Source organism: Solanum pennellii, chromosome 4 (assembly GCF_001406875.1).
Source record: "Solanum pennellii chromosome 4, SPENNV200".
Taxonomy (NCBI): domain Eukaryota; kingdom Viridiplantae; phylum Streptophyta; class Magnoliopsida; order Solanales; family Solanaceae; genus Solanum; species Solanum pennellii.
In genome coordinates this window covers 63,449,675-63,465,579 of record NC_028640.1, presented here as the reverse complement: position 1 = coordinate 63,465,579, position 15,905 = coordinate 63,449,675, and the positions used below count along the sequence as shown (strand labels likewise).

The 15,905-nt window shown below is 33.4% G+C and overlaps 1 protein-coding gene across 1 annotated transcript; it reads right to left on the bottom strand.

The window, feature by feature from the left end:
* Window positions 1-12,224: 12,224 nt before the first annotated feature.
* Window positions 12,225-13,358, bottom strand: LOC107016911. The gene is made up of 3 exons (XM_015217227.1): window positions 13,289-13,358; window positions 12,751-12,801; window positions 12,225-12,655 (listed from the first exon to the last, which is right to left on the bottom strand). Exons 1-3 carry the CDS (start codon window positions 13,356-13,358, stop codon window positions 12,225-12,227), a joined length of 552 nt encoding a protein of 183 aa, XP_015072713.1.
* Window positions 13,359-15,905: the final 2,547 nt, after the last annotated feature.

The following is a 15,905-nucleotide window of genomic DNA, read 5'->3' as shown; positions in this document are numbered from 1 at the left end:
CAAAATAGTATTAAACAAACACCACTGATATCATCATTATGGTTTCCATGAGTCTCGAGGTTGTGAAGAAGAAGAAGTACTCAAGTTTGAAAGCTTTCTTTTTGGGATTACTTGATTTTCTTTCCACTTCAGTCCACTTGTTGGATCGAAACCAACATCTCCAATTACAACTACGGATGTAAAGACTCTTTTTGTTCCAGTCCATAATATTTTGTTACTTGGTATTCCAAGATACAAAAGTTTTAGAAATTGAAGCTATTAAACAACAAACATTATTAAGTTATTATAGAACAAACTTTATGAATGCATCACAATACTTATATTGAAATCATTCTCAACTTGAAACACATTCATAAGAATTACTCTTGGCCTTTTAAATTGGGTTATGATTCAAACACCCTTTCCTTTATGCACAGTATCACTTTCTTTTGGTGCAACATTTACATTATGTCCTAGAACATGTGTTCTACTACCTCGAGAACCAATTTTAATGTGGATGATTGATGCCTCATGCTCCACTATCCATTTCCCTACCCCTTCCTCTACAACTCTTAGTTCTTGATTATAGCACCCCTTGAACTTGCGTCATGCCTTTGTGATCTTGATGCACTTGGTCTTTTGTTAGAAAGATGTATAGTGGTTCTAATTGCACTCTTGATACACTTGCACTTGCTTCATACCTTGGTGATGTTGAGCCAGTTATAGGTGCAATGTTTCTAGGTGTTCACCTTGACACACTTTCACTTTATCCATGCCTTGGTGAGTTGAACTTACTGACCCTCCATGCTAGTTCCTCCAATTCTGATCGATTCAACATCTAGAGATTTACTATAGCTATCCCAAGTCATTATTGACTTCTAGAAAGATAATTTGGTTTTTGGGTTGTTCATTTGAGTTTGTGAAAGTTTCAATGTTTTGGAACTTCTAGAGTTTGTACGGTTGATTTCGATCAAAACTCTTGGAAAACAGCCTGAGAATGACAATAGACAATTTTTTAGCTTCGAAACATCGAGTTGAGTTTACAGTGATCATTCTTGTAGATTCTGAGGCTTTCGGACTCATTTCAGCCCTATTGTGGATTTTGGCTTCTAAAGGAACTTCGGTGTCAGACCCACTTTTCATTATGACGACCTTAGATAGATGTTTTGATGGCTCCGTTTAATATGGAATGTCGTTTCAGAGTGGGAAGCACATTTGATTTGTCTTGTTTGGACATGAAATGAGTTCCAAGAACCATTCAAAGTTTGGAGCTTTATTGCCCCTTACCGCTTTTGCAACAGCCGTGTTAGTGACCTATGATGAAGTTTAGCGATAAACCTTGAAGGAGAAGAGGTCGTGTTAGCGGCCGACTAGATATGTTTGTGGCCTGGACGCCGCTTTTGCGGCAAGTGCCTTTCAGAGTTGTGCCGCTTTTGTGGCGAGCGGAGCACATTAGCGGTGACCGTGTTAGTAGCCACTTGATTGATTTAGTGGTCATCACTGATGTTATATCTCCTATTTCAACTCATTTTTCAGCATCTCTTCCAATATTGGAACATGGATAAGTTAATCTAGGGAGCTCTAGTTTGGGTGATTGTAGTTGTGTTTCGTCTAGAATTGGTGTGGCTATATCTCAAAGTGTTCATGGAAGTGAGGGAAGCATCATTTCTAGGTATTTATCTCCCCACAGGGGCTCCCATATCTCTTAAATGTTGAATTAAATTGCATGTTCTTGTTTAGTTTGTTCCAGACATCAAATTATGTCCCATTTCACGACACATGCTCAGTAAGCCGATATGGAAATTTTGATGGAGTTATTTCTAGGATATCTACTCAATTTTTTAGTCCTTCTCTAATTAGAGTGAATTTAGTTTCAAGATGTCCGTATTTAGGTGGTGATCAATAATTTGGTAGTGAATTATTGTTCCAAGGCATTTTGAAAGTGGATAACTCTTGTGCGGTGGATTTTGACCATGCATGATAAGCTTCGAGGTGGGCTTTGGTATATTGTTTTACTGGGCATCTTAGATAATGTTTTGTATGAATCACATGTGATTTAATACCTTATTTGTTAAGTTCTAGACCTCCTTCTATTATTCTACCTTTTATTGATTCTTGTAGGAACATTAGGCTTATTATGGGTAACAAGGACCTTATTAGCTTAGCCTTATAGACTTTCTTGTAGTTTGGCTTAACATGTTTAGCCATGTTAGGGCTAATTCTTGTGGCATTAGGATAGGGTTTATCTTTAGATGTATTCTATCGCCCCTTGTACTTATAAGTTGCTTCTTATAGGGCTTGTATTGGGTCATTTATCTTGTGTTAGTACTTGAGACCATAGTGGCTTGTTGTAGACATAACTTTGCTTTATCTTTGCTCACTTGTAAACCAGAGGGGTGTGTATGGGTAAGGTGTTGTTCTTTGAGCTGTTTTTCTCTCCTTTTTTTTTTAATTTAGAAGCTCTTCTTGACTTCTTTTCTCATTTACTTGGGTAGGATTATTATAACTTATTGAGCTTGTGTTTATGTTGTTGGCCCTAGGCCTTGGTCAGGGACCATATAGATTCAAAATTAGTACTCTCGGCCTTGGTAGCGTGGTAGGTTTTATATTATATTTCTAATGGTGAGTACCTTTTTAGAATGTTGGTGATGACATGCATTGCATTGGTTGTTTATTTTCATGTGTCTTGTAGTAAAATCCCAGTTAATGCATTTTTGCATCATTATCATTTAGGAAGAAGGGATATTTTCACTTGGTTACTATTCTGAACTAATTTTAACGAATGACGTACAACTCGGTTCATTTGATTAAAATTATTTTCATAATTTTTCTGAGGCGTCAAGGATGTGATCAACTTTTACTCGAAACATTAGAGGCATTTGGGATGCACTCATTTTTTTACTTGACTATCCGACACGTCGATGTTCTTTCCGGCATGTTTTTGCTACTTATACCTATGGTACCACAATGTATAGGACTTGTTGTAAAACCTAGTCTAGACCCAGGCAGTGTATACGTGCTTCCTTTGTCGCTTGTGAGTCTTTCTGGTAGTGTGTTCCATTGTACTGGAAGAGGGAGATGCACGGGTCCTACCTCGCAATCAAGACAGAGGGTAGTGTATACAGTTGGTTACTTATGGTAACTAATAGTTCTACTACAAATCCTGCATTGATATTCATAACATAGCTCTAGTATAATTGATTATTGTGTGCACCCTTCGATTTTATCGGGAGGTTAGCTTATGTTTGTTTCTTGTACCTTTTGGAGTTATGGGGTCAGTTAGGTTATTGTTTGTTGATTTTCGTATTCTTGTGATATTGATTTTGTAATTTATAGGTTGTGGTATAGATATTGTAAATGTTAGCCTTCCTGAACTTGGGTAGACAACTCTTGAATCATAATTTAGGTTGTTGTCTTGCGTTCCCTGGTACGTTCTTGACTCTGTTACCAGTTCTTTGTGTTCTGTTTCTTTTCATTATTACCTGTATAGCATAGTATATATCCTATTTAGTTACTTGTGTTGTACCTTGCTTACTACTTGTTATTTATATTTGCATTATTTGGAACTTAGATGGTTGATGACTATTCAGTTCAGCTTGTTGGTGCTCATACTATACTTCTGCACTTTGCATATCATAATATGAGTTCTCACTATTGATTTGGAGTTCGTGCGGAGTAGCTTTTGGTGTTGGAATAATAGTGTGATCTCCCGACATTCAGAGTTACTTGCAACATCCTAAAACTTCTAAGCTAAGAGTAAAACCATTCTTTATATGCATATAAGGTCCTACCAGGGGATTCTTAAATTGTGGTTAGGTGTTAAGGTCAATTATTTAGTGTGGGAATAAATTAGGAGATTAATTAAAGTCATAAGAACCCTCTACCACAAAGTTGAGTTGAAAACTTCATTACCGTTGAGTTTTGATATAAGACTTTACTTGGGTGAACTTCAAATGGTAATATCTCTTATAATATAAAAATTTAGGTGGTCAATAACCTATCACATAAAAGTTTTAAGATTTATGAGTCTTACTAGTAAATTTTCCCGCGCTTCGCGTGGTCATAAATTATAATAGTGTTGAACTTGTAAGTAATTTTTTATAATTAGTATCCATATATTAAAAATAACGAAAAAAATATGTTCTTAAAATATAGGCATAATACATAAGTTGGATCTAAACTTGGCTTCAAATTTTTACTTTAACCTCCAACTTTCATAATGCACAAACAGACACTTTAACTATCAAACTTTTAAATAAATAAACACATAAGTCCTACATGACACAATACACGTAGGACAAAAAATGACATGTAGGACATGTGTGTCTGTTTGTTCAACTTTATACAAGTTTTAAGTGTATACTTGTGCACATCCAAAGTTGAAAGCATAAATGCGATTCAAAGCCAATTTAAAGGGCATATTTATGTATTATGCCTAAAAAATATTAGCAATATTCTAACATGAATTTGATGATTTTTCATTATCACATAACTCAAGAACCTCTAATTAATAAATTATTCACAAAATAATAAATCATTGGTTCTTTAATTAACATTAAAAGGAAAATATAGAAGAAAATAAGAATATATATATATATATATATATATATATACACACACACACAAAGGTATTTCGTAATAAAATGAAACATTTAAGTTGTTTAGATTATACAACTGTGATATATATCTTAGGAGAAAATTCAAAAAATTGTTAACATATTTAAAATAGAAATTACGCTTGAACATGAAAGCAATTATAACTTTGAACTTGTATAATGAATTTCTTCAATTGATAAGTTAGAAATTTCATATCTTTGTAACCTAGATTAAGGCGGGATGACCTAGGAGGCCCCTATACTTGGCTTTGTTTGTCACATGAGCCCTTCTACTCACGAATTTGTCAATTGAACCCTCGAACTCACTGAAATATCACATTTTAAACTTTCTTGGCTTCGCGTGCACTTCAAACATACGGTAAAAATAACATGTTATCATCCACATCAGATTTTTAATGACACGTCATATATTTTTATTAATGTTTTTTAAAAATAGTCTCTTCTTCTTTTTAATTATGTTTCTCCTTCATTGCCCCTATCCTTGACTACTCCCTCCGTTTGTTACACCAAAAACACCTTTACAATCTTGCATCCTTACCTGAAACACTACCTTAAATAATTATAAACCATGTTCTTCTCCAAATTTCCATCCTTCATAATTTCCGTCCCCCACTTAAACCACCGTGAATATGTTTCCTCCATTATTATTAACGAAGCACACTGAAGTATCTAATATTATCTAATTAAAATATCTTAATATGCTTAAAGATCTTCACCTAATTTCACAAAGACATACAACAATCACTCTTTACCCTCAAAAATCACCGGATTTTTGTCACTTCACCACCTAAAATTACTCCTCCTCGGCTCCCTCATTTACCTAATAACTTCTCTTCGTATAATTTAATTTCACTAACACTAAAGCAATTACCTCTAAAAAGGATTTCTGAAAGTGAGAGAAAGGAAATTGGGTTGGGGGAAGAACGGGTTGTGAAGAACAGGTGGGTAGACAGAGAAAAGAAATTGGAAGAAAAAACAAAAAAGTGATGAACTTCACATTTATTTAATTAATCTTTTTTTGTCTTTTCATTCATTTTTTTATTTTTCTTATAATTTTTTTTAGTCTAAAATTTTATGTCTACACTCCTTTAACGCGTTAAAGCACGTATTGGTACCAAATCAACTATTAAGTTTTCACATAGACTTGGTCAACAATCAGAGGGTTTCAAAAGTTGTGTTTTAGTGAGTTCGACGGTTCAGTTGGCAAAGTTGTGAGTAGAAGGGTCACGTGACAAACGAAGCCATGTACAGGGTCCTCCCAGGTTAATCCGCCAATAGTTTAATATGTAAGCTTATATATAGTAGGCTAAATGATCTGGTGAACCCTTGTATTTGTATCAAATTGTAAATTGGACTCTCTACTTACGACTTTGTCAAGTAAACACTTAAATTTAGTAAAACACAGTATTTTAAACCCCTTTTTTTCATTTGAGTAAGATGCATGCAATACAATCAAATTACACCTGCAATCCATGTCAATTTTAATGGAACATAAAATATTAAATGATATATAATAGTAAATAAAGTTATTTCTTTTCCTCTCTCATGTCACCCCAGCCGGCGTCCCCATCTTCCTTTCCCGGAAACTTTCGGAAGCACAGAAAAAATTCACCAGCAGCTATGATAGCTTGAGAATTGGGTGCTCCCATTTGACAAATTTCTAGAAAAGACAGATTCCTCCTCTTGACTCTATTTATTTGTATTCTCCTTTGTATGTCCCAATGCTTGCAACGTCATCCATGATTTTTTGTTCCCCCAGAGCACTCCAAAATTCAACTCAAGCTACGAAACTGAGTTATTCGACTTAGTCGTCTAGATCTGAAGTCGAGTATCAAATTGCTCAATTCAGTCCATATATTCTTATTATTTGATCTTTAAATTTTAGAGAGAAATTTTATTTTAAATCTTCAAATTAAAAGCTCAAATCATGTAACCCGTCTTTTATTTGAAGAGAAATAAATCAGTACAAAGAACTATTCAAGCAAAACTTGACTTTGAGCATTTGTTTCTTTTTGATTTCATATTAATCCATTTATGATTTGAGCTTTCTTTTCAATTTGTATGTTTGTTGTGGATATTTAAAGAATGAGTACTATCTTTTAGAATGGATGAGATTACATATAAAAATGGTCGAATTGTGGCGGCTGTGACCTAATTTTTTTTCAACATAAGAGATGACAAAGAGAATATTTTGGTTTTTCCTTTTTCTATTTTTTTTTTTGGCTGATTATATGTGTAATTTCTATGAAAAGTATCCTTCATGTTCTTAATTAGTGTGTTCTCATGCTTTTTCCAACTCATCAATTTTATTACCACATAAGTTTGGTCCATGGTTAGATGCATTCAAGATATAGTGTTTATTAAGTTTAAGTGTTCACTTGACAAAATTATAAGTAGAAGGGTCCAGTTTACAATTCGACACAAGTACAAGGGACTATTAGACCCTTTTGCCTATATATTACTTTTAATTTATAGAATTTAATATATAATATCAAAATACGAATTCTTTCAATTGGGTACAATAATTATTTTCAACACAATGAACATACGTACTATATATGTATATGTTCAATATAACCGAATACAATAACTTTGGAGAAACATAAACAACAGAGTTTAAAACATCTACTCAAAAAACAACAATTAATATCATAAGCAAAATTAATGAGTGTAAAAAAAAACATACCATAATATGTAAAAATAAAATGAAATAGAAAGGAAAAAATCGAGTCCACTAAATGCACAATGTCCCCTTAAGAAAACTATTCCCCTCCAATACCAGAGGTTTAATGAATTATATCTCTCAGTATGGAACGATTTTTATTCACCAACTTATTGATACAAAATTAGTGGTGTCAGTAAGTCACTCTACAGAAGAAAAGTACACGACTATTTAATTTAGCGGAAGTGGAAGAAGATCAGAATTTTCTTTTTAAAATGAGAGAAAATCCTTGTATTTGTAAACAACAAAGGGTAGTGTGAACAAATGTATATCGTGTATTCTCAGAAAGGTTACAACTATTTAGAAAAGTTGAAACCTTCCAAAAAGTTCAAACCTTTCATAAAATTCGCTATTTTTCATAAAGTCGCAACTCTTCATTAAAGTTCCATTTTTTAATAAAAGTCACAACTTTGTTAAGTCGCAACCCTTCATTAAAGTCACAAATTTCCATAAAAGTCACAACTTTTGATAAAAGTTGCAACTCTTCATTAAAGTCGCAAGTTTTCATAGAAGTCACATATTTTCATGAAAGGGAAAGTCTAGTTCTGGAAATAAATAAGTTTAAAAGGAAATTCTTGCTTGTGGTGGAGCCACGTAGGCAGGCCTAGGGTTCTCTTTTATAATTATATGATTTCCAACTCTACCAAGTTTGCGTTAACAAGAAGTTATGCATGTTCCAGTGAAGCGCTGACAGGCAGACCCAATTACACGGAAACTTCTACAAATGGTAGAATGTTCCATGGACCGTGGATTCTTTTGTGAATGCTTTATGTGATTGTTTTTCAAAATCTTGATGTACGTGTTTCAGGGTTATTTTGGTCTTTTGTCAAGATTTTTAGCCCTATTCTAAGTAATTTTTTGTGTTTTAAAGGAGTATATAATGCAACTAATTAGTTTTCCTATCATAATTGTCAATATAAAAGTTCAAAATTCTATGAAAACTCACCTAGGTTTCCTCTTGTTCATCAAGAAACCTAAAACTTCCATGTCAAAAATTCAAGATACAACGAGAATCCTCCGAATACAAGGTTTTCTCAAGTTCTTCCCCTTTAAGAACTCCATAAAAGAGTCTTATTCTCAAGAACAAGTATCAAGATTTCAAGATCAAAGATTTACTTCAAGAAAGCTAGTGTTCTTCCTGAGGCTCAATAAAAATGAAGTCTCTACCAATGTTTTCAATCCAATAGCTTCATGTTAAGATATGCAAGACTATTTATAGTGTTGTACTAGGTTGGTCCTCACGTCCTACATCTAAATTCAATTAGTAAAGTAATACATTTAGGTTTCTACCAAATGTTCTGTAAATTCTGAGTCTAGTTTGTCTTCCCTATTTTAAATTCTTGTTTTCTTAACCACTTAGATTATGATACTTTACGAATTTAGGGGTCGTTTGGTAGAGTGTATAAGAATAATGCAAAATAGGGTGTATTAGTAATGCTTGCATTAGTAGTGCTTGCATTATTAAAACTTGCACTAGTTATGCAATCATTATTTTTTTATACACTGTTTGGTTTGATGTATTAGAAAAAACAAATCTTGCATAATTTCTATTTAAAAAGTGTATGTTTACAAAAATACCCTTTACACTTTATTTATTTTTACACTTCCTTTTCAACAAGGTTCTTTGTTAAAACATCAAAAAATATTTCTTTGCTAAAACATTATTTATTCCTATTCTTCTTCTTTTTCTAATATAAAATTAAAAAACTGTGACTACATTAAAATAAGATTTAAAAAGAACAAGAAGAAGAAGATGTCAATCATCTTCACAATTTTGCCACCATACGTCAAAAATATCAACTTATTCATACTAGACAACTCAAATAGAGGAAGTAATGTCCTCTTATTTATATTTTTTTTATTTGTTGATATATCAAACTCTTGTATACGATCCATTGAATTTTTCTTAATAAGGAAAAACGAAAAAGAGAAAGGCTGTATGGTCTTCTGGTAACTTTTTGTGACAATTCCATTTTGATACGATTACCATTGCACTTAAACTTTACAAAGGAGATTTTTCGAACTATTTATAAAAAAAATAAAAACCTAATTACATAAGGACTCTATTTGCTGGAAATCTGTCAAAACGCGACTGGGTCGACGGACCTCGCGACGGATCGTCGTGGTCACGACGGACCGTCATGGACTCCGTCATCCCATACTTGTTCAATTTCTTCTGCTACTCTCTTCATTATCCTCGACGACAGATATGACGGATCGTCAGAGGCACAACGGTCCGTCGAGGGTCTCCGTTCCAAAACACTTAAACTCTTGGAATTTGGGTACTGGGACTACTTCTCTGAACTTCATGACGAACCAGCCAGACGGACCGTTATGGATACGACGGTCCGTCACACACTCCATAACCCCACACTTGGTCAGATTTCCCCATCTTCCTTCAGCAGCTGCACCACGATGCCACCTACGGACCGTCGGAATCTGGACTAATGTGGTTCTATTATTTTTTTTATGAAGTAAATGTGGTTCTATTGATTTAGGGTTATGTTATTTGTGGAAAATCATCATCAATTATTCATCAGCGTATAGCTGATGATGAATCTTCTAATTAGTAACTGCACATGGCTTAAAGTCAGCAGCCATTGATTTATTAAGCCTGATACTACACTTTTGAAAAAATGAAGGGTGAAACAAGTTATTTCCAAATTCTGACTTGCAAAGTAGTTGCAGAGCCTTCGATTGGAATTCTGTTCTTTGTATTTCATGAGGTTATAACATCTTATATCCAGTTCTGTGTGACCGAAAACAAAGCTAGAGGGACATAAAGTATGAAACCATGTTCTCTATCACAATGGAACTTATCATTAAAAATAAGGTGTCCAAATAGCAAATACGATATTGATTCCATGGTCATATGCAGTATCAAACCTTCCAAAATGACATGATTCCATATTCCGCCTAAATCATCAGCCACACTGTTCAAACAAATAGAAGCAAACTTCTTCACCTCTTCTATCACACACATTCATCAACTCATAAAGAAATTAACAATGAAAAACAGAAACTAGACACTGAAATACAAGACATATTAGAAAACTGTCATAGCAGCTATATAATTGCATTTCAGAATCTCAAAAGTAAATGGCTACACTAGAATTTGAAGAGTTACAATAACAACTATATAATTACATTTGTGCTTAGCATTGACACAAGAGCTAAGATAATTTGATAAAACTTTAGTTACCCAAAAAGATTTAACATGCTCATGCACACATTATTAATTAGAGATGCCCAAAAAAGCGATTGTTATCACACTTTGAAGTGATTTCAAGTAAAAATTACCAAACTAGTGTAGCCGCTTATATCACAAGTTCACAGTACTTCAAAGTTTATCATGGACAGCCATCCACATCATTGTCTGACGATCATATTTACCCATACGTAAAAATAATTCCATCTTTTTGTCGTCATTACAGAGAATCATTGCAGCTTTTATACGTTGCTCTGTGGTGCACAACTCAAATACAGGGGATTCAAGAATAGAATAAGCCTGACCACGAACATCAGATCGATCACGATCCCCCATCTTTTCAATCAAAGAACCAATTCTTTTATATTGACTTTTAGTAAAGTTTTTCATAACTTCCATCATACCCTTATGAAATGTCTCACTATCATCCTCTACTATTTTTTTCCTTTTCTTGCTTTTCTCTTTCTCGTTAACATTATAAGATGATCTTTTTGAATACTCACCCTGTTTATGACTTTTTCGGGATCCAACATGTTCATTTTCAGAACCAGCAACATTTTCTCCTTCATTAAATACGCTAGGTCCAGTGACATTTTCAGCTCTAGTAAATGAACTAGGTTCGGTGAAATCTTCAGCTGTAGCAAATCCACCTTGTCCAGTGGCATTTTCAGCTTCTTCAATACCAACTTTAGAGCTGTGGTAAACCTTTTCTTCTTCTTCTTCTTCATCATCAAGATCAACATCGATAGGAAATCCCAAACTCATGTGATTAGAATGTTGTGGAGCTTGACTCTTTTGAATTTCTTCAGTAGCATCTAGGGGCCCTTCAGCGAACTCTCCTGTTGCTCTATCCTTACCAAAGATCTCTTCCCAATCCTCAAACATTGGCCATTTCTTAGCATTCATTTTCCTGGCTTGTGGATCAATCTAGAATATTTAAAAAAATAGAACAATATGATATTAATTAATTGTAAAAGGATCTAAAGAGAGGCTAAATGCTACTGTATATGATAGTAACTGATAAGGAAAGTACCATATGAAAAAACAGAAATATATTAACTACCTTTATAAAGTCAATCCAATATTTTGGATTGTCAACTATTGTAGTTCCATCACTATATTGAAATCCCAATCCACTTCGAGTCTTCAATAAAGTGATACTTCCATAGCATCTTTTCCAGTATCTGATTTTATTTTTGATGTGTGGTTCACCTTTGAATCCACTTCTAGGATGATGTTTGTGTATATAACGTTCTAACTCCATCAAGTTTCCTGGTCGAAAGGTACCATTATCACCTCTCCAACCATTAGCACACAACTGTTTAAGCCCTTCTAAAAGAGTTTGTTCTTCTTCTGGAATCCATGTCCTTCGTGTTGAAGGTGTTGTGTTGCTTGATTTTTTTGATCTCTTATTTGATGATATTTGACTATTCATTACGCCTGTAAGAACTTATGCGGTAAATTATTAAAAAAAATCAGGAAGAACCAAATATCATAAGATTTACTATAAACTAAAGCATATATACAACAAAAGAGACGTCAAGAGTACATAAGGGCGTGCAATTAAGGTCACAAAAAACAGAACTTTATGGCAGTTCAACAATTTATATTAGGCCAGTTCTAAAGAGAAAATAAAGTCCAAAAAGGTTCTATAGCTAACAAGTAGCAACATATTTCAAAATGTAGCAATATGTCAATTTTAAAATCTTGCATTCCACATTGATTGGGCAAACTCATCTCTCCAAGTGGTCCACTTCTCCGACGATTCAACAACATCAATATTCTCGTGTTGATACTCCATTTGTTCTTCTACATCAATGTCTAAGGGATCCACTTCCATCTCTCTTCGAATGAAATTATGAATCAAACAACAAGCACTAATGATCCTGTTATGAACCTTAACAGAGTACCATGAAGGACTTCTAAGAATTCCCCAACGTCCTTTCAACAAACCAAATGCCCTTTCAATTACATTACGAGCTCTAGCATGCCTCATGTTGAAAAGCTCTTCTTTACAACGAGGCGATGGATTATCGCCGCGCCAATCCTTTAACCAATATCTATAACCTCGATAAGGTGAAAGAAATCCTTTTCCATTAGTATATCCTCCGTCACACAAATAATAGTTACCTATAATATAAACATATAATTTAGTTACTAGTGTCATTCTTTCTATGATGTAACATGAAAGCATATAAAAGGCCTACCCTCGTGAATTTTCAAACCATTCCTTCGTACTATAGCATCTCGTAATACACGACCATCTACAGCTGAACCTTCCCATCCATGTAACACATAAGTAAAATTGAGATTTCTATCACAAACTCCCAAAACATTAGTTGCTATCTCTCCTTTTCTTGTTCTATATCTTTGTTTGTGTTGGATTGGAACTCTAATTGGAATGTAAGTACCATCTAGCACACCTAAACAACCCTTTAAGATAAATTATAGTGTTATCTCAAAATATATAATATTTTTCTAAAACTATTATAAAACTGCATACTTTGTATATGAGTTAAAAGATGCTAAGCGATAATTTCACCTACCTCAAACCATTTCCATCGATCTTCAATCTCATCCTCAAGTACCGGTTTAGGATTAACAAGTACCAATGGAGTTAGTTTGAAAATAGCACTCAAGCATTCATTGAAAGCATGACTTACGCTCCATCCCGATCTAATATAATCAACCTTGATGGATCTATTTTTCTCATGATGAGCCAAGATATTTAAAAAATTGCTAATTTTTCGCAACATGACATACTTTTACTATCAGTTAGACCTCCAATATCTTTAGTTAAGAGAACTAAAGTGTGAAAGGCATTTCTATCCATTCTTAACTTATCAATACATACACTACCATTATCATTTATGATATAGTGTAAGTGCGAAATTATTTTCTGAACTCGAACACTGATACGATATCTAACCTCACGTCTGTTTCGACATCGTCTTCTTAGAGAATGACCATGACTAGCCATGAAAAGACAAAAAATGAGAACAAGAACTTGCTGAAACACTATCTCCACAAGAATAATATATTCAATACCTGATAATGGTTGAAGATCCGTAATAACACCTATATTTGCCATAAAAATATGAATGAATACATACAAAGCTTTTAAACAAGTATCTATGTATATAAATTCCTAATTTCAACCATATAAAGAGTGAAATAGATGAGCTCAAAGCATATTAAAAAAATGAGCTAAACCTAAATTTCATCTTAAATTGTGAAAGAGATGTTGAAAAATACATATTTTAATGAAAGACAAGACTACTAACCTTATGAAGATGAGCAAACAATGTTCGATTGAGCAAAAGGAAGAAAAATCTACTCTTCAATTTTCTTTGACAAAGTACAGAGAAGATGAAAGAGAAGATGAAACAAGTACTATGGAAAATGTTCTTTTAAAGGGTTTTGAGGGTACTTTTGTAATTACATAATCTAATGCAAGTGCTAAAATGCTATGTATTACTAATACCTAGAATTTCTTGGTATTAGTAATACACAACTTAATACACAATATTGTGTATAACTAATGCTTGTATTAGTTATATATAACAAAAAGAATGTAACAAACAAGGTATTACTAATATACATATCTAATGCATGTACTATTTTTCCTAACACACTCTACAAAATGACAGCTTAGATTCTTGAGTTATTGTTCATGCTTATATTATCACATGAATCCTAGCCGGTGAGATTTTGTGCAAGCATTTCCATCATTAATTTTAAAATTTAAAGTGAGTCCAAGTATACTTTTTAACATCATTCGAGAAGATTTTTAAAGGAACACTAATGGTTTCAAATGTATTAATTTTTATTGAGAAAAAAAGTACTATTTCAAGAAGAGCATAAATAGTTTTGACAAGCATTTCACTCATTAAAGTAAAGCTCAATTAATTCTCAAAGAGGGCCTTTGGAGTATTAATTAAACCAAGTTAGTACTAATATCTTAGCATTATTGCATATATTTTAAGTGTATATCATCGATTTTGGGTAAGAGTTGAGATAAGTTAAACCCCATAGCCTACGCCGCCAACATAGATAAGATTGTTTAGCATTTGGATTACTCCTCACCAGCCTCAAGAAGGATTTTTAGTGGATCCGTAATTTGAGTTATTTCATATGTTCCGGTAGAGTATAAGCTGGTTCTGAAAACTTGAGCAAGACATTGTATCATTCCAAGGTTTATAGTGATGATTGTCGTTAGAGAAACACCCCCTGAAAAATAAAGTATATTACTATAGTAATTGATACTATTCCATACCATATTGTAAAGCTTTAATGGTGTCATTTCGCGTTTCTGTTTTCCTTTCAGTTAGGTTACTTTCATTTTCTTTCGGTTCATGTAATCAATTCAGTTATGTATATTAATTCAGTATTATTACATACCATATATTTCATCTATTACATCAGTTGGCACTACATCATTTTATGATGTCGTTTCACATACTTTTGATGGAACACGTTCAGTAAATCTCTTCCCATCAGTGGTCGATGAGACCTCCTCATATCAGGAGGACTCTAATTTAGTTGGTTTACTTGATTGGATTTTCATTCATTGTTAGTCTAATAGCCAGGTAGCCATAGGTATTATCATGTCATTATCTTCAGTTAGTTGAGGCTTCATAGAGATATGAAGCTAGTGAGTCAGCTCTGTCTTGAGTATTCAGAAGTTTTAAAAGTTTTTTATTATTATTAGTATTATCAATATTCAGATTCGTTGGCAACAGACATATTTTATTAATCATAAATATTCCTTTTTATCAGGTAATTTCCGCATTTATGTAGATAAAAAAGATTATGTAACCAACAACATATGCACATAACAAAGAACACTGACATATATAAAAGAATCCACTAAAATAAAATAAAAAATTGCTAGAAGGGTATACATCCTGAGTATTTGCTTTCAATTCACAAAATGTTATTTGTCGTTTTGGTGATGTGAAAAACTCAGGGACCTTGTAAAGGTACCATGTTCTCAACATGATTTTTGATGATGTGAAAATATCAGGGACCTTGTAAAGGTACCAGGTTCTCAACATGAATAGATCGTTGACTGCCATTTGGAAAAGGTACAGAAAGTGGGTGCACATTTCCCAACAGCGTCAGAAAAGTCAGACCTTTCCAACCAATGGCATGAGTTTAAGGGAAGGGACTTGTCTATGCAATGTCACTTTTCTTAACATAATTCCTTAGTTTTTGCAACTTGAAAAAGTACTCTCAACAACATTTGATAGAAAATCAAAGTGAAGAATTATTCAATAACAACTGAAAACTCAGGTGCATATCGTGTAGTTGTTTGAGAATATATTCTTTTGGTCTTACATTGTAAACTGTTCCTAAATCTATAAAGGAATCAGTTTAG

What these genes read in the sequence shown, in the direction of transcription:
- LOC107016911 (XM_015217227.1), bottom strand. Translation starts at nt 13,358, where the DNA reads ATGGATAGAAATGCCTTTCACACTTTAGTTCTCTTAACTAAAGATATT. An exon ending in AGGTCTAACTGATAGTAAAA is followed by an intron (nt 12,802 to 13,288) that starts GTATGTCATGTT and finishes ATGGATGGGAAG; the next exon opens with GTTCAGCTGTAGATGGTCGT. An exon ending in TGCTATAGTACGAAGGAATG is followed by an intron (nt 12,656 to 12,750) that starts GTTTGAAAATTC and finishes TTTATATTATAG; the next exon opens with GTAACTATTATTTGTGTGAC.